Source organism: Dama dama, chromosome 18 (assembly GCF_033118175.1).
Source record: "Dama dama isolate Ldn47 chromosome 18, ASM3311817v1, whole genome shotgun sequence".
Taxonomy (NCBI): Eukaryota; Metazoa; Chordata; class Mammalia; order Artiodactyla; family Cervidae; genus Dama; species Dama dama.
The window spans coordinates 81,350,900-81,376,869 of record NC_083698.1 but is presented as its reverse complement, the minus strand read 5'-3'; the positions used below and the strand labels follow the sequence as shown (position 1 = coordinate 81,376,869).

At 41.2% G+C, this 25,970-nt stretch overlaps 1 protein-coding gene across 2 annotated transcripts in view; it reads left to right on the top strand.

The window, feature by feature from the left end:
* Positions 1–1,190: 1,190 nt before the first annotated feature.
* Positions 1,191–25,970, top strand: part of TSPAN12 (tetraspanin 12) — a 67,548-nt gene continuing 42,768 nt past the window's right edge. The window contains exons 1-5 of one of the 2 annotated variants that reach the window (XM_061165681.1): positions 1,191–1,325; positions 1,569–1,747; positions 2,690–2,825; positions 17,739–17,821; positions 18,924–19,059. In XM_061165681.1, coding sequence (XP_061021664.1) covers positions 2,760–2,825; positions 17,739–17,821; positions 18,924–19,059 — 285 coding nt within the window. In that variant the 5' untranslated portion in view covers positions 1,191–1,325; positions 1,569–1,747; positions 2,690–2,759. Of the gene's footprint in view, positions 1,326–1,568; positions 1,748–2,689; positions 2,826–17,154; positions 17,239–17,738; positions 17,822–18,923; positions 19,060–25,970 lie in introns of those variants that run through there. The other variant, XM_061165682.1, reaches the window with a different exon arrangement.

Below are 25,970 nucleotides of genomic sequence, written 5' to 3'. Positions count from 1 at the left end.
ATCTCTGTTCAGGGACCTGGGAATGATTGGCACTCTTGCTATCATTTTTAATGGCAGTCAGAGAGTCCCCTCATGAGGGGGATATTTCTGTCACTCAGAGGAATGTGTGGCATCAACAGCATTCAGATAGTGGGTGGTTCCAAGCCCTCTGCTTGGAGCTTGTATACATCCCAATTTGAGCAGTAACTGAGGATCAAAGAGGGTTGCTTTGCTCCCCTCTGTGATTCTAGAAGATACTTCGTTGCCAGACTTAGCCTCATCTGATGGGTAACTGGACATTTTCTTGGTGTTTGGCCTGTATGGCTGTCTTTGTGCTCTTTGGAGCTTGCTTCTTTACACACAGCTTAGCCACCTGCTTGCCAAGACTTTTCCTCCCATAACCCAGGACACTCAAATTCTCCTTAGGTCTTAATTTTACTTCTATCCAAATGACAGTGTGTGCCTCTTCATTAACCTGGTCATGTAGCAATTGACGCTAGACAGGCAATGGTGGAAGTAAGACTCCATTTACTCCCTGTCTAATCCGGAGAAAATTTAAGGAGGACTCCTGTTATTAGGTTTCCTCAAAGATACTGTTTATATTTTTAGGTAATTCATATTTGTTAGTGAAACTTCATTTGCCACACAATGTGCACAGAAGTCATCAGAAATGTGAACAACCACGAAGCATAAAACATCACAATTAGATGGCATTTTACCTGGGAAATTTCTTAACTTTCAAAGGAGAAGGCACATTTGGAAGTAGCACAGTTTCCCCTAGTAATATTTCCTAAATTTCTAGTTAAAAAAAAATTCAAAACCCATCACTACGGTACTCAATTCAAGATAAACCACCCAGTTAAAACTCAATCCTATTGCGAGAAACCTTTGGAAAACTTGGACTACTTGTGAAAGAGTTACAGGCATTCTTCCTATTCTGGGGGTCAGACCTCCACATGTCTACCCTGGGGTGTAAGTAAATGATCTGAGTGCATTATGCAAGTGGGAAAGAACTGTTTTTTTGTTTTTTGTTTTTTTTTTTTTTTTTTTTTTTTAACTCAGAGAGGGCAACAAAGCAATAAGAAGGAGCAGAGGGCACCACCTCAGTGACAAATCACAGGAGGTGGCTCTCGAAAGGTTGTGAAAACTGGTTTCTCATTGCAGGAACTAAGCTGGGCCACTCCTTCACCCCCCTTCTCAAACACAAATATTTTCATATAATAAAAGCCTGTTTCCCTATGGCTATAACCCAGCCTCCCCTCCTCCGACACCACCATTTTAAGGGGGTTTGCTGCGCGGACGTTTCCGACGCGCCTAGGCTTTAGCCTTCTCCGGCCCGCGGAAAGGTGAGGCGTCCCTTCGGGGGGCTCGCGACTCGCTCGGGGACAAGCAGCAGCCACCAGGCTCCCGGCCCGGCGGCCGGCGGCCCGAGCATGCGCCGAGAGTGCGTGCAGCTGGCCCTGGCCGCCGCGGCCGCCTCGTCCGGACTTGGCGTGGCCTTGGGAGGGACAGCGGCGCTGGGAGGTGGCTTAGCAGAGACTTTCCAGCAACTGCTGCCCAGGACTTTTTCTTTTTTTCCTTTTTCCCAGGAGGCGGCGACGGCGGCGGCGGGGGGGGGCGGGAGGAGAGGAAGAGAAGGAAGCGTCTCCAGTTTGAGCCAATGCAGCCCTGCGGCTGTCCCGGAGGAGCGCCCCTGCCCCGATGAGCCCCCGCCGCGCTTCCCTGACGGCGCCCCGGCGGGATCGGGGCGCGGAGCCCAGCGCGGACGGTGAGTGGCCGCGCGTCTCTCGTCCTTCCTGCCCGCTGTCCCGCCAGCCCGCCGGTTCTGTGTGCTAAACTTCTTAGAGGCTGGCTCCGGGGCTCCCCGCCGCCCGCGCTTCCCCGCGCGCCCTGCCGGGGGCGCGCGCCGGGGTGGCGGGGCCGCTGACCGCGCGGGGCTTTGTGCTCCTCGGGCGGCTGGGAGCGCGGGGTCGCGGCCGGGACCCGGGTCGGGGCCGGGGGAGGGGGGGGACATGAATGACTAAGCCGGCGTCTGCACAGCTGCACCGGCCCGAATTCCCCTGCGCCCCTCCCCGCCCCCCGCCCCCGGCTAATCCATCATTCCGGGGCCGAAACATCATTTCTCACATTCTCCCAGAGAAACCCTAGTCGCCGGGCGGAATCCCAGCTCAGCGCTGCGCCCCCTCCAGTGGCCCGTGTTCACACCGGAGCTGCGGGATGCGGAAGGGGCTGCGGAGGTGGGGGGCCCAGGAACTGTCCCAGTGAGAGGGACACTCGCACCTTCGGTGTGGCGGGCGGCATCTGTGACATCTCCGGGGGGTGGTGTGCTTTCCAACCTTCGGGACCGCTCGGAGCAGAGCTGTCCCGGAGGAGCGGCGTGGATTGAGGGAGGTTTTAAAGAGCGTCTCATCAGAATGCAGAGGACACCGCCGCGTGTCTCCTGAGAACGCAAATCTACTGCGCGCATTCATTCATCTGGGGAGAAGATCTTTTCTCTTCCCAGCAGGTGTTATCTGAAGCTGCTTTGGAACTTTGGGAAGTTTAGGTTACTATTGTCACTTTAACAAGTGATTTGCGATGAAGCGATGTCTAGAATGAAATAGGCTTCGGACCAGACCCTGGACCGGGCTGAGGGCCGACCGAGGAGAGATGGGCGGGGGTTGGGAAGCGCGGTGGTCAGGAATCTCCTGTTCTCCCCCGCCCTCTGCAGATCGCTGCTGTTTGGTCCGTGTGGGTAGGATGTGTTGAAAGGATGGGGGTTCTCTCTTTTGGGGCTCACGATGGCCAGAGAAGATTCTGTGAAGTGCTTGCGCTGCCTGCTCTACGCGCTCAATCTGCTCTTCTGGGTAAGTCAAGCAGCCCACTTGCACCAACAGGTGGGCACGGCTGGACTCGGTTTCCGGCAGCCACCACATAAAGCGCCAAAGGGCATGGCTAAGCATTAATTAATTACATGCGATCACACCCTGTATTTTTCGCAGAAGTGTATTTTGACCTTTAAATGCCTTTGATCTAGCTCAAGTTCCATTTGTAATTAGAAAAAGAAATCCACCCCTGGATACTAGTGGCAGTAAAATTAGACTTGAAGTTAATCTAGGGATATAAATAAATGCACGTGCTTGTGCTTGTAGATAAGAAAATTTTGACATACTACTTAGGGAACTGCTTGTTTTCAGGAATTTCAGATAACCGTGCAAGCCATAAATTGTTTCCTTACGTCATCCTATAAAATTTGGTTGGGGCAAGAAGTCTTACTATTTTTTTCTGTTGTAGGAATTCATACCCAGATATCCTATTAAGAGACTGCCTGGAGTTTTCTAGGAGATTCCTTATAGTCTGAAAAGGTGGTTTTCATGTAACTATTTCTAAGTTGGCAAAGTTTTAAGGAATTTTGTGTATGCTTTTGGAAAATCCCGTAACCATTTAAGGAAATAAAATACATAAAATTTAACAAGCTCATGGAAATCTTTATGCCTTGTGAGTTAGTGACTTTTTATGCTTTGCAGCCAGGCATAAATGTTCATTAAGTGTTATTAATAATCACATTGTTTTTTACAAAACTTATGAGGAAACCATAAAAATTAAAAGTGTTGCTTTCAGAAGCTGTCATGCTTAAGCAGATACTTTTTTTTTTTTTGCCAAATTTGTATTCTATTAATAATTTATATTCAGAATGTTCTGTTAGAATTTTTAATGAGTAATGTATTTATTTGGCTGACCTGCTGGCCTTGAGCAGCTTTTTTGCATTCAGTTACAACATGTGGTCTCTAGAGGATGACAATTTTGGTTGAACTTATGGATGGTTCCATTTTAAGGTGACAAATTAAGCATTGATTCTGCAAGTAATCAGAAAGATATCAAAACAGGCAACATTTTTTTCTCAACATGAAAATTAAAGCATATTTTCCACTTGGAAATGTAAAATACCTAACTGATCTTTTTGCAGTTTTTAATTCTAAAAATGTACCTATTTAAATGTGTCATTAAATTATCTGCTTACCTATAAAGTATTAAGATCTCTAACACGGTGTCTCTAAAATGTGTAATAATGGTTACTCCTGTTTACTAGTTTTTCACTTTTCTACTTTAGGGTTTTTAATTACAGAATCATCACGTTTTTATAACTAAAAGGGAATTTAAAGGTGATCTGGCTGAACTTCCTTACTTTGGGTATGAGAAAATTAAATGTAGGTTAGTGACTTGCCAAAGGTCAAATAGCCCATTGGTGACAGTGCCAGGAGCAGAACTTGGCTTTCTTGCCCCTAGACAGGGCCTTTACTTGGATGATTACTGTGTTTGAACCTTGGAATTACTAGGGCGTTTTTTTATTCGATAAAGAATAAGTTTTTTGGAAATTTTCTCAATAATTTGTATCATGTGTATGTGTTGGGGAGATTCAAATCATTTAACAAAAATATTGCCCTTCTGAGTAATGAAACTTAAAACACCTATTCTTTAAACTCATCCACAGCTCTGTGTCCCCAAAGAATGTAGAGTGTTATTTCTTTGTTGTTATCTGGTACTTTAACACTCTCACTTGCCGTTTGCATGTTCTGATTTATTGAAATTGCTTCGCCCTTTCTCTAGCCCTTCTCTTCTCCAAATATCTTCTCTCTGCCACCAAAATAATATGTGTTAACTGTCTAGTGTGCATCCCTCTGTATTTTTCTTTATTTCATGAGAAAATATCTTTTCTCATACCTGTCCATGTATACCCATTCAGGTACATTCATCTATACATTTTTGCTATTTTTTATTAGGCTGTTTTTCTCATTTGGCTAGAGTTGCAGGAGTGGGATTGCTATGTGAGAGGCTATGTAATGATGACAACTAAATAGCTGATATTTATGTAGTTCTTACTATGTTTGCCAGGCACATTTAGTGTCTCAGTTTCCTAGTCGGTGAAATAGAAATGGTAGTTCCTATATTTTAGAGATGTTGGAAGGATTAGAGTTGATACACGTAAAGTGCTTGGACGATGCTACTTAGTAAGAGCCATCGATGTAGTAGCAGAAGCAATAATAGCTGTAGAACCAGCAGTTGTTACTACTACTACATAGTGATGCCCAGTAATAGTCTACTGTAATGAGTAATTACCAGTTGAGTCAAAGGAATCATTGTATTAGTAATAATCATTGTTGTAGTAATAGTTAACTGTTATGATTACCACTACTACTATTGCTACCACTCCTACATCCCTGTGATCTAGTAATCCTGTCCTGGGAATCCATCTCCTAGAAATAAAAGCACCAATATACTCTGTTATAGGTACACAACTATTTGTGGCCATCTTGTTGGTATTACGACACCTTTTGACTTCCACCAATCTGAAAAGTTTAAAATGTTATTTCACTGTTACTTTATTTCCCTCCCCCCCACTAGCAGTAAGCTTGAGCATCACTTTATATAAACAAATAATTTTATATAAACAGATTTTTGTATGTTTTCAGTAGAATTTTTCTCTTGAATTATATGTATTATATATATAGTTCTTGTGTTCTCTTAAAGCACCTGCCTTTCTTATCTTGGTTAAGGTTTCTTTTTCCATATGGACTTTAAGATTGTTTTGTACAATTAAAAATATCTGTTGGGAGTTTTGTTGGAGCTGTATGAAACATATACACTAACTTTGGGAACATTGATGTTATTCTTTAATGGTAAAGCAATGTTTCCAGATCCTATATTTCTTTATTGAATGAGAAGCAGTTTTCTTTCTTGTGCCAGGCACATTCCTGGACATCCTGAGACGAATTTCTCATCTAATTCTCATAATAGCCATGAAAAATGGGAGTGGAGGGAGTAGTAAAGAGACGTTACTCAGAGAAGTTCATTCACTTGTTAGTAAGTTAGCAGAACAGATTCAAAGTCTTTTTTTTTAATTTTCCTCTAAGCGCAGCAGAAGTTTTACTGTTGGGATTGGTGGTGAATTTATTTGCAGCAGAGAAGTAAACATCTTCAGTAGGAAGGGATTAACTGTCCACCTGCTCATTCCAAGTCCTCCACAGCAGTGCTTCTCAAACCTCCACATGCCTACAAATCACCTGAGCATCTTATTAAAATGCAGATTCTGATTTGGTACCTCTGGGGTTGGGTCTGAGAGCCTGCATTCCTAAAAGCCCCTCTGTGATGCTATTGCCTCTGGTCTGAGTGCTGAACTTGGAGGAGCAAGGCTTTAATCCTTGCTAGTTCTTTTGGAATTAGAAGCAGAACAAACCAGCGTGGCATGAACTTGAGTTTAACATGAGGATAGAGAGAATAAGTGTTCTGGTGTCAGTTTTGTGGGATTGAGACAACTGCTCTTGTTACCTTTGGGATCAAAAGCCGTATCCTTTTACTTTTCACCTAGCATTTCTTGTTGTTTCAGTCACCAAATTGCGCCCGGCTCTTTGCGACCCTGTGGACTATAGCCCACCAGGCTCCTCTGTCTATGGGATCTCCCAGCAAGAATACTGGAGTGGGTTGACATTTCCTTCTCCAGAGGATCTTCCCGACTCAGGCATCAAACCCGTGTTTCCTGCATTGGCAGGCAGATTCTTTACCACTGAGCTACCAGGGAAGCATTAAACATAGACAAGCACTTAATGTAAACTTTTCTGCTATTCACTTCTACTATACTAATATCTTCTCCCCTTCTCTACCAAACAAAAATTTTAAGGAAAGAAAAATAAATTTTATTTGGAAAAACACTGAGGACCTATACAGTTTTGGTTTTGTGTTCTGGGAGTTTGATATCAAGCTTATTCTTTTCGGTAAAATTATATCTTGCATATTTAATTTTTAAGTGGGAGGTATAGATAGACTCCGGAGAAGGCAATGGCACCCGACTCCAGTACTCTTGCCTGGAAAATCCCATGGACAGAGGAGCCTGGTAGGCTGTAGTCCATGGGGTCGCTAAGAGTCGGGCTCGACTGAGCGACTTCATTCTCACTTTTCACTTTCATGCATTGGAGAAGAAAGTGGCAACCCACTCCAGTATTCTTGCCTGGAGAATCCCAGGGACAGAGGAGCCTAGTGGGCTGCCGTCTATGGGGTCGCACAGAGTCGGACATGACTGAAATGACTTAGCAGTAGCAACAGTATAGATAAACCCATCTAAGAGGAAACGATTCACAGAGTATTCAGGATCACAATTGCACCACATTCATTCATTGCTATGTATTCGGTCACCTTGATTTGCCATCTGTTGAGTGGCTCTTTTACTTAAAGAAGCATGAGACTGGTTCAGCTGTATTGGGGTTGGCAGAAAGATCTGGACCTCTGAGGTTTGTTATGAGTTTTGTGGGTTTGTAATGGGGAAGGGCACACGAGACAGAGGGAACGTGAACAAACTGCCTGAAGAGCTCTTTTGAGACCATGATTCATGTTCTGGCCACGATGGAGCAAGGAAAGGGGTTATTTTTACCTCAGATGTATCACACTTTTCCTTTCTAAATGACATATTATTTCATATGAAAGCTTTCCTCCATTTTAAAGACAACTTCTGTGGCTTTATCCTATGAGTGTTTGCCATTCTTAGATGATAGTTTTCTACTATTGGAAATATGAATGCATATGTTCTTTTTGGAAATTCCTGAAATTGGTGAACACAACATTCCTCACACGTGTTTGTTTATTATTTTCTATAAGTATAATATCCCATCTGTAGTTTTAAAGTCTCTTTTCTCACCAGCAGATAGGAGCCATTGTTACTATTACCAAAGATAGTAGCAAGAGAGAGGATCTACTGTCGGTAAAATATGAAAAAAAGCTTATAAAAGAAAGCCTAAAAAGTAGACAGGAAATCTGGTTCACACTTTTGGGATCCATACAAGCTAGATGAAAAAAACAGAAGGCTCTAGGTTTGGTTTCTTTTTCTCCAGCTCTCTCTAGTGACTCTTAGGTGTTTGACCCATGAAGACCCTAAAGAGGTTCTTGGCAAGTGGGTGTTTGCATCCACACAGCATTTATATAGTCATATGAAAATACTAATTTTAAAATTGATGCCATCCTCCACACCCAGCTTTATACTATGAAAGGCATTCCAGTTTACTTTAACTCTTCCTAAGGAATAGTGGGGAGCCCTCCAAGAAATGTCAGTGCTTTTTAAAAATAAACATTAAATAAACTTTAGTCTCAGGGGCAAAGCTAATACAGTTTTTTTTTAAATGCAGTTGGCTCAGCTGAGCAAAGACAGGCCACTGCATGCTTCTTAAGGAAGTGTTTCAAGGAGAAGGGCGTGGAGGTTTCTTTGGGGCACAGTCTTGCTGCCAACTGAACTCGTAGACCCCTCACTCATCATCTCTACTCAGAACAGTCACAGTCATGGCTCCAAAGAAACCATGGTGTAGAAACAGGCCATTCCCCCTTCTTTGGCCTGCAGTGTCTATAGGGTAACCGGATCATTTATTGTGGAAATCAGGCCAAGTTTGATAGTTAAGTTAAAGGGATCGTCTCTCTTAATAATGATGCCAGACCAGGATAACAGGGGTTCAAAGCGGAGCCATCCTGGTCAGAGCAGGATGTATGGTCACCTGTCTGCAGGGCAGCATGATCTATAGAAACTTTTAGTCAGCACAGTTCCAAGACGCTTTTGATTTATTCAGGCCTAATTAGCAGATGTTCATGCTTAAATGATACCCACAAGTAATCTCCGGAACTCATTTCAGCCATCATTTACAATGCCTGCTCTTTCACAGCATTTACCAACAGTCCTATCTGTTTGCCCTTTTCTGCTGCTGCCCACAGCGCTAGAAGGGAAGCTGGTTGAGGCGTGAACTGATTAAAAAGCAGAGGGGAGCAGGCCTGGAAACATGAAATGGGCGTGTTCCTGGGAAGTCCTTGCCTTGGGCTACCAGCTTCCAAATGATCAAAAATTGATTTACCTTTACATTTTAATAAATATCAGTTAGAGTCTTTCTGTTTTTTAAGAAAAAAGGGAATTTTAAGAGCAGCTAGTTCAATTTCTTCATTTTCAACATGAGCGAACAGAGTTTCTAAAAGATTGAATGACTTGTCCAAGTTCTCTGTAGAGACAGAAATGTAACTAAGTTCCCAGTCTCTGTTCCCCGTTCTACTCTCTGCTAACAGATTTGACATAAAAAGAGAAGTTAGGTAGGTGGCTTTAGACATCTGTCAGCCTTGAGCAGAAATGACTGGTGTTACTGTCACCTTATGTGAGATTATATATTATGTGTGTCAGACAGCTGAAGGATGTAAATGGCTGTTTTTTTGACTGTGACCTTACTATTTGGTGGAAACTATACATATACATTTCATAATACATTCTGATTTAGAAAACTTGATTTTCATTTTTTACATGATTAGATTCAAGCAAAGCCAGAATGTTTCAGCAACATAGCACATTTCATTTTTATAAATATTTGTTGAGAGCTCGCATTTTCTAAATGTTTTTGCAAGAAAGAAGGTGGCAAAGGACCTGCCAAGTAGTACATTAAATATATTTCTTTAGAGTAATATTTGTGAGGACTTTCCTGGCGGTCCAATGGTTAAGACTTTGCCTTCAGTGTACAGGGTGCAGGCTGGATCCCTGGTCAGGGAGCTAAGTTCCCACATGCGTTGTGGCCAAAAAAACCAAAACAGAAAACAGAAGCAATATGGTAACAAGCTCAATAAAGACTGTGAAAATGGTTCACATAAAAAAAAATCTTAAAAAAGTAATATTTGTGTTATTTTCTAAATATTCCTTGAACTACAGTTAATATTTTTCTATATTGGAGAAGATTTACGGAGCTATGAACCTTGCTACGTGTGATAACTACAATACACTAATAATTTAGTCATCATGAATGACAGTTGAAGAATTATTTTAAGTTGGGAAATTAGTGGACAATAGCATTGTTAGTAAGGAGTCCTAAATTACTTGCATAATTTGTCCTTCTGGATTTAATAACATCAGGATTAGATATTGAGGTGACCTAATCATTTTGGCTTCCCTAGTGGCTCAGAGGTTAAAGCATCTGCCTACAATGCGGGAGACCCGAGTTCGATCCCTGGGTCAGGAAGATCCTCTGGAGAAGGAAATGGCAACCCACTCCAGTATTCTCGCTTGGAGAATCCCATGGACGGAGGAGCCTGGTAGGCCAGCAGTCCACGGGGTCTCAGAGAGTCGGACACGACTGAGTGACTTCACTTCACTTCACTTCCATCTCATTTTAGCTTGGTTTCTTGCTATAGTATGTACTGTATTCATTGTTACCATTATTATTTTCTCAACCCTGGTGAGTAAGTCGTTCTGAGAATTGACTTGTTCTCATAGACTTAATGTGGCTGGAAATAATGTCATAATAAAAAGCAGCTTCTTTTCAGAATTGCTTGTTGCTATGAGATCAAGCTTGTGTTGGTATTATTTATTTTGCCTGATAACTCTATGCACAATTGTGACACTTGGATAACTACAGTGAAAAAAAGCTGTTGGACCAAGTAGAATACAGTGTTTGTAGTGTAAAGGACTTTTGAGAACGCTTAAGCCAGCTTCTGACCTGATACATAAATCTTTGATCATGTAATGTGGCAGGTGTCTCTCTACTGGAAAACTTCCAGTGATAGAAAGCTCGGTTCTACTTAAAACATCTTCTGATTTTGCTGAGCTTCTCCGTTAGTTAGCTTATCTGATAAGTTGAAATCATCTTCTTTTAATTATGTTCTCATTCATTCATCTAACATGTAGCAGGTCTCACTACTGGGACTAGAATGCTATTGTGAGAGGGAGCTAGAGGCAGTGGTCTGTGACCTCTAGTGGATGAGATGGGTGGGTAAGGTAACAATAGATCAGTGCTCTGAAGTCCAGACAAGAACACTGACTCTGGGTAAGGAGGGAGCTGGGAGAAAAGCTTCATATTTGAGCTGGTCTTTAAGGATAAGGTTGCTCTGCTCCTGAGATGGACAGGCTGGGGCAGAATTGCATTTCAGGCAGAGGGAACTGCAGGGACAAAGACATAGGTTCAGGAGGTCTGCAGCAGTACATGTCAGAGAAGCAGAAGCTGGACTTTGGTCATCCGAGGACAGAATGTGTGTAGGAAGGAGCTGGCAGGAAATAAGTGGAAAAAAGAGGTCAAAGAGTAACTGGAGAGGGCCCTGTGTGTCTGCTGCAGAATTTAAACTTATTCTCTAGGAGAGAGCTGAAGGAAGTAGAAGTGAGAGATGGCAAGGAGCCATAAGGGGCAGCTATTAGAGCTTTGTAAGCAGAAGAACTTGGTTTGCGTTTTATAAAGCTAACTGAAGGGTGAATTTGAGGTGAGATCCGTGAACTGGAGAGTCCTATTATAAGATGATTATAATTGCCTGGCAAGAGGTTGAGGGCCTGGACTAGCCGGAAGTGGCAGGAAAGGGGGAGGAATTCACCAGGCGTGTTGCAGGAACAGTCTGTAGGACTTGAAAGTAATGAGATGTAGACTGAGGAAGAGGGAGAGGTTCAGGCTGCCTGCCAAGGTGCCAGTGAATATGATTGAAGCATTGATTATACCATTTACTGAGAAAGGAAGAATGGTGGGAGGGATATACAGGTTTCCAGAAGAATGAAGATGAGTTCAGTTTTAGAGATGTCAGAACCAAGAATGGCTGTGGAAGTTCAGTAGATGGTTCTATTGCAAGGCTGCCTTTTCCCTCCATTTGTTAGACCTTCACATAGCGGAAGATTCCATTTTTGAAGTGATTTCGGAATTGTCTCCTAAACTGAGAAAGATTAAGAGAAAGCCCTGAGGTCAAAAGTGACTTGAGATAATAACAGGTAGTATGTAAAAGAATCCTGCTCTTTTTTCATCCCTGGAATCCTCTGTGAAGTCGGACTTGCTATTATAATGTTTTATATGGGAGGAAACTGAAGCTTAGGAAAGGTTAAGTGACACACCCAAAGTCATACAGATGGAAAGAAGCAGAACTGAACTAAAATTCAAACCAAGGCTTTTGGATTCAATGGCATCTCGTGGTCATTGTCATCAAGACCACTTGACTTACAAACAGTGACCTCTAGGACCCGTGATCTAGCCCCTGTCTGGCTTTTCGTGCCTGCCCTGCGCCGGTTTCCCTTCCTCGAACATATCCTGCTGCCTTCCACTCTGGGACTTTTGCTGTTCTTTCTGAGTGGAATGTTCTTTTCAACCTCCCTTTCCCTAATGAACTTGATAATTATCCTTTAGATCTTAGCTGTCTGGAGAAGGCCCTTTGATCCCATGGACTAGGTCAGTCACCCTAAAATAAGTTCCTACAGTAACTCTTATTATTCCTTCCTTGTACTTAATTACAGTTTACAGTTACACGTTTATGTCTCTGATGAGTTGGCTAACATGTGACCTCTTCAGTTAGTATAAAATTTCAACATAGATTTGAGAGGGTGCCTGCTATTGCCAATCAGTATATCTCCAGTTCATTGCACAGTCCCTGACAGAGAGCAGCTGATCAATATATATTTTTTGGAAGAAAGAATCACTTCAGAACCATGCTTTTAACCATTCTACCATTTAGAAATGCTTTTGAATATGCTGTTTTTAGAAAAATCATTTTTGTTATGAATGGAAATACTGTTTATATATGACAACCACTGATACTATATTATACAAAATGAAGAATCTGATAATTTATTGCTACCTTTCTTGAAAGTGCAAGTGTTAGTTGCTCAGTCATGTCCTACTCTTCATGACCCCATGGACTGTGACCTCTGTCCATGGAATTCTCCAGGCAAGAATACTAGAGTGGGTAGTCATTCCCTTCTCCAGGGGATTTTCCCGACCAGGGATCAAACCCAGGCCTCTCACATTGCAGGCAGATTCTTTACTTTCTGAGCCACAAGCCCCAATACCTGTCTTAAAGCTATGATAATTGAAAATTGGCTCAACAGCCTGTGAGAAATTAAAACATGGAAAAATCAACATCAGTTATTATTCTGAGGAGTGGTAGAAGAGAGGATTATTGATAACTGCCAAAGAATTAGAGTAAATAAATAAAATAGCACAATGGTAGAATTTCCTGACCTCCTTAAACACATAAGTTATTTGAACACCCACATATAGCCAAGTAGAGGAAGACCATTTAGCCTCAGATTTAATCAAATGGTCTATGGTCCCCTGCTAGCTCTGTGTGTTGTAATAGGTTCTGTGATTATTGAGGACTGGTAAGGCCAACAGATCAGAAGATAACTGACATTGAAAATGGCTTCTCTGGTAGCTCAGCTGGTAAAGAATCCACCTACAATGCTGGAGACCCTGGTTCGATTCCTGGGTTGGGAAGATCCACTGGAGAAGGAAATGGCAACCCACTCCAGTACTCTTGCCTGGAAAATCCCGTGGATGGAGGAGCCTAGTAGGCTACAGTTCACAGGGTCACAAAGAGTCAGACATGACTAAGCGACTTCACTTCACTTCACTTCACCCACTCCAGTATTCTGGCCTGGAGAATTTCAGGGACAGTGGAGCCTGGCAGGCTACAGTCCATGAGGTTGCAAAGAGTCAGAAATGACTGAGAGACTTTCACTTCACTTCACTTGAAGGTCAACAGATCAGAAGATAACTGTCATTGAAAACATCGTGTGTTATACTTGAAGATCCCAAGTGACAGAGTACAGTTCTCATCATGGTGGGCCAAGAGAGGAAGCATGGGGTCCATCACGAGGCAGGGAGAGAAGGGCACTGGGCAGATGCTTTTACTGGGGCTTCTTCAGGAAGGAACTGGCAAGGCAGGGTAAGTAGGTTTTGGATTGGCTAATTTAAATACCTTCAGCAGCTTCTCTCCCTAGTTGTCTGGCACATGGACCTTGCGGTGATTTGGGCAGGTGTAGAGTGGCCTGGGATGAAAGAGCTCGATGAAAGAGTGGTTGGGAGTGTGGGCTCTGGATTGGTTGGTTTGTATTTAAAAATGAGAACTATCTCCCTTGGAGAAGGACTCCTCCTAAGGGCAGGTAGAAGGTGGCCAAGGCAAAGTGACTCGCATATTATCGGTTTGTTCAGACCAAGATGTGTCCAGCATGAGCATGTAGAACAGATGTTAAAGCATCAAGTTTACGGAAGCTAGAAGCATGGTTAATACACTGTGATAGAGACCCCGGGGAACTTTTATTAGGTTTACAATCTGTTCTTCACTCCCAACAGGAATGAGGATGGTAACGTGCGTGTGCTCACAAGTGTGCCTGTGTGTGCTGACTCACTCAGTCATGTCCCACTCATTTTGACAGCCTGGACTGTAGCCTGCCAGGCCCCTCCAGACAAGCATACTTGAGTGGGTTGCCATTTCCTACTCCAGGGGATCTTCCCAATGCAGGGCTTGAACTTGGGTCTCTTGTGTCTCCTGCATTGGCACGTGGATTCTTTACCACTGAGCTACCTGGGAAACCCATAGAAAGTATTTTTGAGGATGGTAATAACTGGCCTAATTCTCCTCTGAGCTGTGGTCTAGGGGTTCTTAACCTGTTTTAGGCCATTGAGCCCCGAGCCTTCATTCAGCAAAGAATGTTGTTCGGATGCTCAGACTGAGCCTGACCACGACAGACAGACAGACAGATGGTCCTCGTGCTACTCCCTGCTCCCCACCCCCTTTGAAAAAGAAGCCCTCTACACTACTTAAGCTCCTCTCCTATTTGTGGAACATAATGCTTCTTTCTAAGCTTGGAAGGTAGTTAGTGACTTAAGACTGAAGCTTCAGAGATGAAGGCCTGGATTTGAATCCAGCTCTACCATTCAGAATCTGCAAGGCCTTGAACAGGTTTCCATGTCACATTTTACACTGTTATTATCTAGAAGCTCCACAGAGGCTGAGATCTTGCTGCTTTCAGCCATTTTTGGGGTCTGGGACTCTAATACAGAGAATACAAGGCAGATGGTTGGTGCTGAGTAAACGAAGTAGTTCCCCTTTCCCTCGGTTTCCTTTTCTGTTGCTTCAGTCAGACACGGTCAACCATGGTCCTAAAATATTAGCTGGAAAATTCCAGAAATCAACAATTCACAAGTTTTATGTGGTTCTGAGGAGCAGGATGAAACCGCCCACTGTCAGGCCTAGGATGTGGCTCATCCCTTTGTCCACTGTAGCCGTGGTGTAGATGCTGCTCGCCCACTAGTACATACAGGATTTGAGACACTCTGTGGTTTCAGGCATCCACTGGGTTTCTTAGAAGATATCCTCTTTGGATAAGGGGGGATCTACTGTATTTTCAGCTAGATGAAGGCTCCATAAGGTTACTAGTTGATTTTCCAGGCAGGTGGCCATGTTTCACTGACCGTGTTTCACTGTACAAGTGGTCAGAGGTGTTGTGCTTACCTGGGAGCATGTTTTATAGCCACTCTTTGAGTCAGTAAAGACTCATTCCTGTCTTGTATTTTCATTATTTCAGCATTTAAAGAAAACTTCTAACCTAATGGTAATTAATGTTCATTAAGATGCCAGAAACTATTAAAAATCAAATTAAGCTGAAATTCACTGTATTGCACTTAAGATAAGGCACATTTGCGAAAAATTTCTGAAAGACCTTTAGAACTTAGGCTTAACCTTCAGCTTTTAGAAAAACCTCCCAGGAAGACTCATTTTGAACAAATTCTAGATAGTAGCTGTTTAGTTTTGTTTTTTTAATTATGGACAATTTAAAACACACAGAAGTAGAGAACACAGTATGATTAATCCCCAGTTACCCACACAACCTCCACTTCCCACTTAACTCCCATGCATCATGATTACTTATTAAACCATTCAGCGTGTATCTCTAAAAGGTAAAGATTCTTTAAAAAAAGTAATACCATTGTCATATCTGCAATAATAAATAATAATTTCCTAATATTTTCAAATACCCAGTCATGTTAAAATATCCTCCATCATCTCATAAATGGTTCTTTGTGGTTGGTTCATTTAAATCAGGATCCAAACCAGGTCAACGTGGCCTTGGACAATCTCTTTTAAGTTAAAAGCTTCGCCTTCCATCTTTTTATTCCACTTGCCGGCTATTTTTTTTTTTTTAATTGGAGTATAATTGCTTTACAATATTGTATTAGTTTCTGCTGTACAAGAAAGTGAATCAGCTGTAAATATACATGTATCCCCTCCCTCCTGAGCCTCCGTTCCACACCCCACCATCCCACCCCTCTAGGTCATCTCAGAGACCCGAGCTGAGCTCCGGATGCTATATAGCAGCTTCTCATTAGCTATCTGTTTTACACATGGTGGTGTACTTATGTCAAACCTGATCTCCCAATTCATCCTGCCCTCCCCTTCCCTTGTGTCCACATGTCCATTCTCTACTTCTGTGTCTCTATTCCTGCCCTGGAACTAGGTTCAACTGTACTGTTTTTTATATATATGCATTAATATATGATATTTATTTTTCTCTTTCTGACTTATTTCACTCTGTATGACAGACTCAAGGTCTGTCCACATCTCTACAAATGACCCAACTTTTTCAATTCAAGAAACTAGATCATTTGTTCTGTAAAATTTCTTACATTTTTTATTTTGTCGATTGCATGCCCCTGGTGGCGATTAACGAGTTTAAATCTGTTCCCTGTGTTTCTTGTAAACTGATAGTTAGAGCTTGAGGCTTGATTAGATTCACGTTTGACTTTTTGGTAAAAATACCTCAAAAGTATCTTTGAGTACTTCTGATGGCATCACATTGGGAGATACTATCTCGGTTTTCTCTTTTTGTGATGTTAAGATTGATCAAAGCATCTGGTATTTTATGTCTCCATTCTGAAAGTCCCCACCAAGGCTGGTGGTCCAGTGGCTAAGACTGACACAGAGGGTTGGAGTTACATCTGCGGTCAGGGAACTAGATCCCACAAGCCACAACTAAAGATCTTGTGTGCCACAACCAAGACCTGGCGCAACCAATGAATGAATTCAATATTTATTTTAAAGTCCCCATCAGTCCCCTTTCAGTTAATGCAGTAGCTCTCAGCCCTGTACTACCTGTTAGAACATCTATGCAGCCTTTACACACTTCTGATGTACAGGCTCCACTTCCAAGAATTGATTCAGGGGGGACTTGGGCTCAGCAAATTTTTTAAGTGTCCTGGGTGATTCTGATGTACAGACAGGACTGAGAGTCACTGACCTGATAATTTTGGCAGTCATTGAGGATCTTTGCCAAGAGAGCCATTATTTCAGAGAAGATTGTCAAATAGTGATATTCTATCTTGCTTTCTGTACATATTAGCTGATATTCTTCTGTAAAAACTTTCATTAAGTCTTTGGTTCTTTCTCTAGTTCGTCTGGGAAAAATTGAATAAACATTGGATTCTTATCAGTTTTCTGAATGATGAATTGAATATCTAATATCCTCCAAAGCTGGTTAGTGAGTTTTGTTTAAATATTTCTGTGAATTCATAGATTTTTAGTATATTGGATGTTTTTACCATTGCAGTTATTATTATGTATTATTTTGATGGCCAAATTATTTAACTTTAGCCAGCGGAAGTCCTTTGAAGTTAGTGCTTGTGACTTTTTGGACATCAGTAGTATTTTATTGCTTCCTTGCTTTTACATATGACGTGTTTTAGGCTCATCTTGTACATTTGATAATTTAGTTGTTCTGTGCAATTCCTGTCCTTGACTTTCTAATAGTTCAGCTCTCTGTGTCCTATTTAGTGACATTCTATTTAGTGGCTATGATGTGATTACAAAAGAGAATGGCAGTTATTTATAGTAAAAGTAAATTTCAACAGGTGGTAAATGGTCATTAGGAAAAATCATAATAATTATGTAAAGAAAATCCTCAGTATTTTGTTATGAGTCCTGCAGAGCATGATGAATAAATGCTTGGTCACCAATTTGTAATTTTTTACCTGCAGCTAATGTCCATCAGCGTGTTGGCTGTGTCTGCTTGGATGAGGGACTACCTAAATAATGTTCTGACTTTAACTGCAGAAACAAGGTAGGTTTTATAATTAATGATTGAATTATTTCATCAGGGTTTCCTCAGACACTAGTTTCTAAGTAACTTTGCCCTCAGCTGTTTAGATGGTAGTGCTCACCCCTGATCATTTGGAAAGGTTTTCCTGCCCATGGTAACACTTGCATTTTCTAGAATTTTCATTAAGGTATACTGCTGTTTGTAGAGGACATCTTTGGTTATGGTAATACCACTTACCTGTCCTGGAAATGTTTGAACCATGCCATATTTGTTACAATGGACAGCACAACTACTTTTCCTTAAGAAAATAATTGCCAACTTTTTCTTGCCTTCATATTCCTGAGCTAATGAAAACCAAACCCCACATGTCATTTTCTTACCCAATTTCAAGGATTGATCCACTAACATCACAAATGGCAAACTACTTAATGTCTCTGAGCCTCATTTTCTTCATCTCTGAATGGGAATTATATACCTCTTTGAATTTTCATAAGGATTTCCGTAAAGTCCTTAACATGATGGAGCTTAGTAAGCACTTAGTCATGGTCGTTTTTTTGTTATCTTAGTTATTATTCTTTCTGTTAAGGCTCTAGTTAATCATTTTTCATGGTTTTTGAGCAGAGAAGGCGTCTCCCTCCCCTCCTTATAATACAGACCAATTTCTGTTTCCATAGCAGTGTTTCACATCTTTGGAAAAGTGCTCACTGCCTGCAGAGTCCCAGATCAGAGAAGAGTAGAGAGTCTTCTCAGCTGGGAAATAGTGAAAAGTTTCATGTGGTTTCCTCATGAAAGTTAAGGCTTCGGTGCTAATATTAGATGGACTTTTAAAACTGGGAATCCCTATCTTATAATACATTTTAAATGAGCTGAGATAAGAAGTTTTTTTTTTTTTTGTACCACTTGTATAAAAAACTAAATCAAACAAGATAAAAAATAAAACAAACAAGCAAGTTGGTGATGGCAGAGTGCACGTCAGTTGTGTCTTGTGCTATGTCTTGGGTGCCTTTTTATTCTATTTATAATATAAAGACTTAATGAAAGTATCATAGAAGAATATCTGCTATGTATGCAGAAAGCAAGGTGGTATATTGCTATTTGACAATCTTTTCTGTTCTTCTTTCAGGGTAGAGGAGGCTGTCATTTTGACTTACTTTCCTGTGGTTCATCCGGTCATGATCGCTGTTTGCTGTTTCCTAATCATCGTGGGGATGTTAGGATACTGTGGAACAGTGAAAAGAAATCTGTTACTTCTTGCCTGGGTATGGTGTTTACATCTCATCTTTATTGTGGTTAAAGAGACCAACCACTGTTGTATTATTGGTTCATCAGTGCAGGGGATTATATGCGTAGGGAACTGTGATAACAGTTCCCTAATCTGTGGTCATTGTTCAACATCCTGTGAGAAGGGAAGTGTTCTTTCCATGAGAAATGATGTCAGTACAAGTGTTTTCTGTTCTCAGAAGGTGAGGTGTAGAAATATGTACACTATTTAATTATTTCACTCAGGCCACGTGTTGACATTTTCATTTGAAAGTATGAGTTTTTTTCTAGTGTCAGGGACCTTATTACCACTCCAATAAGCCTCTTGGGACTTGAACTGAAATGTCATCATGGAATTCTGTTTCTTTCTCTCCTTTCTTGTTGTAGACAAACCCACCACTTAAACCCATATGGAATTCAGGTGGTGAGGTAACAGAAAGAAAGGTATCATAATCCTAGTGCTACCTTTATATATGGCAACCCACTCCAGTTTTCTTGCCTGGAGAGACCCCATGGACTGGGGCCCGCTGGCTCCATTGACCCCAGTTCATGGTGTCACAAAGAGTCGGACACGACTGAGTGACTAAGCACCAAGCACCTTTACATAGGTTAATGAAAAGAAGTGAGCCTCAGTTTCCATAATATCAGTTTGTTTTTTTTTTAATTTGGGAAGAATTGGACTAAACTACTTCTTAAATTCCCTTTAGTACTTCATTTCTATGATTCCAAAATCTATTGATTAGATTTTTAGCTTAGAAATGAGCAAACCCTCCTTTAATATTAAACATTTGAGCCAATTAAAAATACAGTTTACAAATAGATTTTTGAAGCTCATTCAGTGTATAAAATACGTTAGTGGCACCAGATAGTTGAGACTGCTAACATGTAATTGCAGACATTTCAGACTCCTAAAAAAGCAATTTATTGAGTATATCCCTTTCTTTGCTGTAGTTCTCAATGGTATCTGTGCACTCATTTATTATAGGGAACTTAAAAAAAAAATTTTTTTAATGGTGTGCTGAAATGCTGGATACCTGAGCAGAAAAAAGCCCTGATTTGTAGCGTTTGAAGATTTCTGTGGTGTAAATACTCCCAGCATGGTCAGTTGCAGGTTACCAACACAGTGTCGCTGAATGCAGAGCTGGGGAGAGGTGAACACAAATTCTCATTCCCGAGCCATCTCCTGCACACCAGGGCTCGCCTGGCTTCCGTCCCAAGCCCATTAAAACAGAATCTTAGCGTGAAGCTAAACTAAAGCTTTGCATTTCACAGGAACAACCTGTGTTAATGTATTACTTGGCTTCATGGATGATGACTCTTCGGGTCTCGTGACTGGAAAACAGAAAATGCTGCAGAAAATAAACCACCCTCAGAGAAGGGGGACATGCCCATTTCCTCACTTCTGTCCACTTTGGTATACAATGATCTTGATTATATTTTATTTGTAATATGTCATTGTTCTTCTTTCAGGGGAAAGGAGGTGGAAGGGTTTGGAATCTTATGTTGCAATTTAAGAAATTTGGATAATAATTTAAACCTAAACTAAAGGATTTACATTATATAAAACATAGTTTAAAGGATGGATAAGGTATTGAAACTTAAAATCTTAGAATCCTTCTCTAAAACCACAATCTTACAATGATGTCCCATGTATACAGTCAATTTAGGTCTGGCTACTATTAATATGATTCTTCCTTCTCCCAACTTGTATGATTCTGGATGATTCCTGGACTGTGGGATGGGGAGGGGTAGGATAACGTATTTCATAGAATCTCAAAGACTTTTAGGAACATATTTTGAAAACCATTTATGCATTCCTTTAGGTTATTTGAATGCAAGTAAAACAATTTGTCAAATAAGGTAATTTGGGCTCTCCTTGGGGCAGGATGAATCATAGAGACTTGTGCATAGGAGCTAGTTTGTGATGCAGAAAGAACCTTATGATGCAAAGGTGGCGTGGAGGGCTGAGGTTCTAAGGGCCAGTAATTTGTTCATTCATTCATTCTTCAAACACTTGGATGATATAGGCACTACTAACCTTTGCCATCAGACCAGGTTATACACAGTGGATAGACAGTTTCACTACTGTCTGAAGAGACCTCTAGTAAGATTTACTATGAGTACTGAGGCTAGAGAAGAGCTCCAAACTCAATCCCAAGGGGTCAGCTCATCCTTCAGGAGGATGACTGGAGTGGTTTGGTGATGCTGTAGCCCATCCCTGCCCCTTTTGCCTGGCTGTTGTTCAGTCGCTCAGTCGTGTCTGACTCTTTGCAGCCCCATGGACTGCAACACGCCAGGCTTCCATGTCCTTCACTATCTTCTGGAGAAGAAGATAGTGTCCATTGACATGACTCTATCATGTCCATTGAGTCGATGATGCTACCCAACCATCTCATCCTCTGTCGCCCCCATCTCCTCCTGCCCTCAGTCTTTCCCAGTATCAGGATCTTTTCCAATGAGTCGGCTCTTCTCACAGGTGGCCAAAGTATTGGAGCTTCAGCTTCAGCATCAGTTCTTCCAATGAATATTTAGGGTTGATTTCCTTTAGAATTGACAGGTTTGATCTCCTTGCTGCCCACGGGACTCTTCTCCAACACCACAGTTCAAAAGTGGATGTACCCTTTTCCATAAAGCAGCCTTTGGTGCATCGCTGTTCCCCATGTCCATAGCTGCCGTCCGCTGTTGGTCATTTCTTCCCCTTGCCTATCTGTGGCAGTTTTTCCCCCATTCACACCAGGCTGCCTCTCTCCTCATAGCAAGTTTCCTGTCTAGACCCAGCACAACCTATCCTTTGCTTGAAGAATGATCTGCAGTCTTAGGTCCCAGTTACCTGTCACTCGTAACTAATCTGCTTCTCAGGTGTTTTTTTCCCCCCCTTTGGCTTTCTTTCCACAGCCTCTTTCTCTAAACAGTTGCCAAGTCCCATAAGGTTCTAGTTCTACAACTTTCAGGTCCTGTGCCTTCTATTCTGTTCTCGTTTGGAATGCCCAGGATCAGGTTCTTCTGACTTCATACTGAAATACTGCATAGCCCCCTAACTACACTTCCTGCCTCTGTTGTCTCTAACATACCCCAAGCCAGTGCTGCCAGGTTAATATAATGCTACAGTGATCACATTACTCCTGTTTTCCAAAACCTTGAAAGACTCTTGGTGGGGTAATGAAGTGTTTAGAGACGCCTTAATCTTGCATCAAGCTCTTCTGCAATCAAACCTTCATCTGTCACTTCTAGCTTTCTTACTTCATTATTTTCTGGTCAAACTGGATTTTCTGACCTGTGAACGAACTTTTCTGGCTGTGTTCTTTCCTGCCTTTATTCTTGTTGTTCTCTTAGCTAGGGATTTCTTCTAATACTTCTGTTTCAGTACTAACAGCCTGTTACAGATTGTCTGAAATAGTGCCTCCTGAAATTGTAATAATGATGAAGGTGATGATGATAATCAAAAGTAGTTAACCTTTCTCAGGCACTGACAAAATGTAAGGCTTACAGGCTGTAAGCCTATAAAGAGTTTCATATTAATTAAACAGTTTTGTCCTCTCCACGATTCTAATGAGATGTACTGTGCTCAGTCACTCAGTCATGTCTGACTCTTTTTCGATCCCATGGACTGTAGCCCACCAGGCTCCTCTGTCCATGGGGATTCTCCAGGTAAGAATACTGGAGTGGGTTGCCATGCCCTCCTCCAGCGGGTCTTCCCAACCCAGGGATCAAACCCAGGTCTCCTGCACTGCAGATGGATTCTTTACTGTCTGAGCCTGAGATAGATACTATTATTATTTCCATATTGTAGGTGAGGGAATGAGGCACTGCTTGGTTTAATAATTTGCCTAGTTTGCATAGCTAATAAATGGAGTATATGGTATTCAGACCATCGTGGTCTAGTTCTAACAACATGTTTGTAACACCTTCACTACACTGTTTCACTCTGTGTGTGTGTGTTAGTCCCTCAGTTGTGTCAGATTCTTTTTTTTTTAATTTTTTTTATTATTATTATTATTTTTTGGTCATACATTGATATGAATCAGCCATAGATTTACATGTATTCCCCATCCCGATCCCCCCTCCCACCTCCCTCTCCACCCGATTCCTCTGGGTCTTCCCAGTGCACCAGGTCCGAGCACTTGTCTCATGCATCCCACCTGGGCTGGTGATCTGTTTCACCATAGATAGTATACATGCTGTTCTTTTGAAATATCCCACCCTCACATTCTCCCACAGAGTTCAAAAGTCTGTTCTGTATTTCTGTGCCTCTTTTTCTGTTTTGCATATGGGGTTATCGTTACCATCTTTCTAAATTCCATATATATGTGTTAGTATGCTGTAATGTTCTTTATCTTTCTGGCTTACTTCACTCTGTATAAGGGGCTCCAGTTTCATCCATCTCATTAGGACTGGTTCAAATGAATTCTTTTTAACGGCTGAGTAATATTCCATGGTGTATATGTACCACAGCTTCCTTATCCATTCATCTGCTGATGGGCATCTAGGTTGCTTCCATGTTCTGGCTATTATAAACAGTGCTGAGATGAACATTGGGGTGCACGTGTCTCTTTCAGATCTGGTTTCCTCAGTGTGTATGCCCAGAAGTGGGATTGCTGGGTCATATGGCAGTTCTATGTCCAGTTTTTTAAGAAATCTCCACACTGTTTTCCATAGCGGCTGTACTAGTTTGCATTCCCACCAACAGTGTAAGAGGGTTCCCTTTTCTCCACACCCTCTCCAGCATTTATTGCTTGTAGACTTTTGGATAGCAGCCATCCTGACTGGCGTGTAATGGTACTTCATTGTGGTTTTGATTTGCATTTCTCTAATAATGAGTGATGTTGAGCATCTTTTCATGTGTTTGTTAGCCATCTGTATGTCTTCTTTGGAGAAATGTCTTTAGTTCTTTGGCCCATTTTTTGATTGGGTCATTTATTTTTCTGGAATTGAGCTGCAGGAGTTGCTTGTATATTTTTGAGATTAATCCTTTGTCTGTTTCTTCATTTGCTATTATTTTCTCCCAATCTGAGGGCTGTCTTTTCACCTTACTTATAGTTTCCTTTGTAGTGCAAAAGCTTTTAAGTTTCATTAGGTCCCATTTGTTTATTTTTGCTTTTATTTCCAATATTCTGGGAGGTGGGTCATAGAGGATCTTGCTGTGAATTATGTGTCAGATTCTTTTTGAACCCTTGAATTGTAGCCTGCCAGGCTTCTCTGTCCATGGGATTCTCCAGGCAGAAATACTGGAGTGGGTTGCCATTTCCTTCTCCAGGGATTTTACTCTTTAATTGCTGCCTTTTCCTAAATGCTTCAGTATCTTAGTTTAATATGGATTATATATCTTACATTGTATAAAATTTTTTTCTATAATCTTTCATTGTTAACTCAGCAATCATCTAAGATAGATAATTACAAATGAAGTTCAGAGAAGTTTATTAATATGTCCAAGGTCACTCAGCACTAGCAGGTAAAGCTTTGATTCAGACCTCCATGTATCTGACTGCCAAGTCCATTCTCTATGGGTTTTTACCAGTGTCTCCAACAGACATATTTCAACTTTTGAAGTTCAATGCTTTTCTTTTATTATAAATTCCCTTTTTCATAACCAGCCCAAATTATCAGACTACAAACAGCTTGATAATATGAACCATTCATCTTGCCTATTGCTTTAGTAATTTTTTTATGAACTCAAATAGTAACCAGAAAATTAGAACGGTGTGAGTAGAAGTGGTCAGCACATCAGATGAAGGATGGTGTCTGGAAGACAATGATGGGTGAGGTTTTCAGGCAGGAATTTGGCTGTTAGGTTCAGACAACAGTGGCTTGTTAAAGTGGGGCAGCCCTCATGCAGGTTATGATGGGTTATTAGGTCTTTGGCAAATATTTGCAAGGCAACTCTCATGGTTTCTTCCTTTGTGTCCTGTGGCTTTTTATACTAATTAAAAAAAAAATTTTGGAAGGTTCCTTAATTGTAATTGTAAATTTTAAGAAAGCCCAATGCATTCCATCCACCTTGTGCACTTCCTTGTATTCAAAATCATGCTTCATTTTTAAGACCTATAAACCAGCTTAGAGGAGGAAACATTTTTCTTTTTTTAAAGACAACTCGTATCTCTGAGAGCTGCCATATCTCTTGAATGATTACTAAAAAAAGAGCTGACAACTGGGTGATGGTGCTGCTTAAGCATAAGTCAAAGTCAGAATGCCATTATTCATCTGACTGGTCAAGAAAAAGTGAGGGAGGCTCAAAACCTAGCTTTACAACTCTCCTTCTCTCCTACCCCATTCCTACCCCCAACCCCCAAAGAAACAACTGCAGGCTAAGAGGCCATCTGTAGGAAAACATTTATGGAGAATCATAATCAAGAATTTGATGCTTCTATTGAATTATAGATGCAAATTGTTAAAACACCCTAATTTAAGTTTCCTGAACATTAATTAAATTTGGATTTCAACTAGACAACAAATAATATTTTCATATAAGTATTTCCCATGCAACATTTAAGATATACATCTACTAAAACATTATTTTCTTATCTGAAACTCAAATTTAAATGAGCATCTTGTATTTTTATTTCCTGAAGTTAGCAACCCTACTGTAACCAGATTTGTTCTTATAAATGTGAAACTGTCACAGAACAGAAACTTTGATGTATTTGTAGGAAGAGATTATGAGTAATTAAATCCTAATTATATTGGGAAGACAAGCCAAAATGACTAAGAAGATAAACTTGAATGTGCCATGACTTTCAAAGTAATTTCAGTAGCAGAACTTCCTTTCTCTTTAAAAGAGAAATCAAAGCTAAATGGAAATTGGTTTTAAGCTTTAGATGGGTACTTCCCAAGGCTTTTAGCTGTAGACTAAATGAAATTCATTTGTTATTGCAGTTCTACCTTGCTATTAACATAGGCATTAGGAAAGCGGTGC